The sequence below is a fragment of the Corapipo altera genome, unplaced genomic scaffold (assembly GCF_003945725.1).
Source record: "Corapipo altera isolate COAL_440 unplaced genomic scaffold, ASM394572v1 59616, whole genome shotgun sequence".
NCBI classification, from domain to species: domain Eukaryota; kingdom Metazoa; phylum Chordata; class Aves; order Passeriformes; family Pipridae; genus Corapipo; species Corapipo altera.
In genome coordinates, this window is record NW_020886473.1 from 2,690 (window position 1) to 5,488 (window position 2,799).

Genomic DNA, 2,799 nt, shown 5'->3' on the forward strand with positions numbered 1-2,799 from the left:
CCCCCAGGTGTGGGATGTGACCACCCAGGGGTTTTTGGGGTGGTTTTTTGGGGTTTCTGACCTTTTTTGCCCCCCCAGGTGTGGGATGTGACCACCCAGGATCTCTGCTCGGGCTCCCTGACCCTCGATGGGTTCCGGGGTCTCGTCTTCGTTGGGGGGTTCAGCTACGGCGACGTGCTGGGCTCAGCCAAGGGTGAGAGAGACCCCAAAACACCCCCAAAAACCCCAAAAACCCACCCCTCAACCCTGAAATCCATCTAATCACCCCAAAACCTGACCCTTGAACCCCAAAAACCCCAAAACTGAGCCTTAAAACCAACGTGCTGGGCTCGGCCAAGGGTGAGACACAACCCAAAACACCCACAAAAACCCACCCCTCAACCCCAAAAACCTGCCCCTGAACCACAAAAATGACCCCCTGAACCCCAAAATCCCCCCAAAACCTGACCCCTAAACCCTAAAAACGACCCCCTGAACCCCAAAATCCCCCCAAACCGATCCCTGAACCCCCAAAACCCCAAAACTGAGCCTTAAAACCAACGTGCTGAGCTCGGCCAAGGGTGAGAGAGACCCCAAAACACCCCCAAAAACCCCAAAAACCTGCCCCTCAACCCCAAAAACCTGCCCCTGAACCACAAAAATGACCCCCTGAACCCCAAAATCCCCCCAAAAACTGAGCCCCGAACCCTAAAAACACACCCTGGATCCTAAAAACCCCCCAAATCCCCCCAAAAAACTGACCCCTGAACACTAAAAACCTCCCCTGGACCCTAAAAACCCCAAAATCCCCCCCAAAACTGACTCCTGAACCCCAAAAACCCCCAAACCCACCCCTGAACCCTAAAAACCTAACCCTGGATGCTAAAAACCCCCCAAAACCCCACCCCTGAACCCCAAAATCCTCAAAACCCACCTCTGAACCCTAAAACCGACCCCCTGAATTCCAAAATCCCCCAAAACCCACCTCTGAACCCCAAAAGCCACCAAATCCCTCCAAAAACCCCCAAAACTGAACCTTAAAAGCCCCAAAACTGCCCCCTGAACCCCAAGATCCCGTTTTTGGGGCCCCCCGACCCCCCTTTCCCGCCCCATCTTTGGGGTTTTGGGGTGTCTCTCTTTTTAGGATTTCCCATTTTTTTGGGGGTTTCCCACTTTTTGGGGGATTCCCTCTTTCAGGGTCAGGATTTTTGGGATCCCCCCGATTTTTGGGGGCCCCCCGATTTTTGGGGTCCCCCTGACCCCCCCTTTCCCCCCCATGTTTGGGGTTTGGGGGTGTCCCTCTTTTTGGGGTTTCCCAGGGGTTTTTTTAGGATTTCCCAGTTTTTTAGGATTTCCCACTTTTTGGGGGTTTCCCTCTTTGGAGATGGGGATTTTTGGGGCCCCCCCGATTTTTGGGGTCCCCCCTGACCCCTCCTTTCCCTCTCAGCTTTGGGGTTTGGGGGTGTCCCTCTTTTTGGGGTTTCCTGGCTTTTTTGGGGTTTCCTGGTTTTTTTTAGGATTTCCCATTTTTTTGGGGGTTTCCCACTTTTTGGGGGTTTCCCTCTTTCAGGGTCAGGATTTTTGGGGTCCCCCTTGTTTTTGGGGCCCCCCCTGACCCCCCCTCTCCCCCCCCAGGTTGGGCAGCAGCCCTTGGGTCCCCCCCATGTTTGGGATGTCCCCGGTTTTTAGGGTTGGGGATTTTTGGGCTTTCCCAATTTTTTTTAGGGTTTCCCAATTTTTTTCGGGTCCCCCATTTTTGGGGGTGTCCCTGATTTATGGGGGTGATATTTTGGGATCTCCCCTGTTTTTGGGGTCCCCCCGGCCCCTCCTTTCCCCCCCATGTTTGGGGTTTGGGAGTGTCCTTCTTTTTGTGGTTCCTTGGTTTTTTGGGGGGTTTCCCAGGTTTTTTGGGGTTTCCCACTTTTTGGGGGTTTCCCTCTTTCAGGGTCAGGATTTTTGGGGTCCCCCTTGTTTTTGGGACCCCCTTGACCCCCTTTCCCCCCCAGGTTGGGCAGCAGCCCCCACCTTTGGGATTTGGGAGTGTCCCTCCGTTTAGGATTTCCCAGGTTTTTTGGGGTTTCCCACTTTTTGGGGTTTCCCAGATTTATGGGGGGGACATTTTGGGGTCCCCCCTTTTTTTGGGGACCCCCCCTGACCCCCCTGTGCCCCCCCAGGTTGGGCAGCAGCCGTTCAGTTCAACCCCCACGTCCGGGGGGCCCTCGAGAGGTTCCGGCGCCGCCCCGACACCTTCAGCCTGGGGGTCTGCAATGGGTGTCAGCTCATGGCCCTGCTGGGCTGGGTGGGGCCTCAGACAGGTCAGTGCCACACCTGTGTCACCCTAATGTCACCTGTGTCACCTGTGTCACCCTAATGTCACCTGTGTCACCTGTGTCACCTCCCTGTGTCACCAGTGTCCCCCCAGTGTCCCCTGGGGGTCTGCAATGGGTGTCAGCTCATGGCCCTGCTGGGCTGGGTGGGGCCACAGACAGGTCAGTGCCACACCTGTGGGTCACCTGTGTCACCTGTGTCACCTGTGTCACCCTAATGTCACCTGTGTCACCTCCCAGTGTCCCCCCAGTGTCCCCTGGGGGTGTGTAACAGGTGTCAGCTCCTGGCCCTGCTGGGCTGGGTGGGGCCACAGACAGGTCAGTGCCACACCTGGGTCACCCTAATGTCACCTGTGTGTCACCTCAGTGTCACCTGTCACCTCCCTGTGTCACCTCCTGTGTCACCCAATGTCACCTGTGTCACCTCCCCGTGTCACCCAATGTCACACCTGTGTCACCTGTCACCTCCCTGTGTCACCTCCTGTGTCACCCA

At 56.2% G+C, this 2,799-nt stretch overlaps 1 protein-coding gene across 1 annotated transcript in view; it reads left to right on the forward strand.

The window, feature by feature from the left end:
- PFAS (phosphoribosylformylglycinamidine synthase) overlaps positions 1-2,799 on the forward strand; it is a gene marked incomplete at its 3' end in the record, with an annotated part of 5,945 nt that overhangs the window by 2,599 nt on the left and 547 nt on the right. Inside the window, exons 2-3 of the mRNA XM_027632372.1 lie at positions 79-193; positions 2,154-2,294. Of these exons, the coding sequence (XP_027488173.1) occupies positions 79-193; positions 2,154-2,294 (256 nt within the window). The remainder of the gene's footprint in view (positions 1-78; positions 194-2,153; positions 2,295-2,799) is intronic.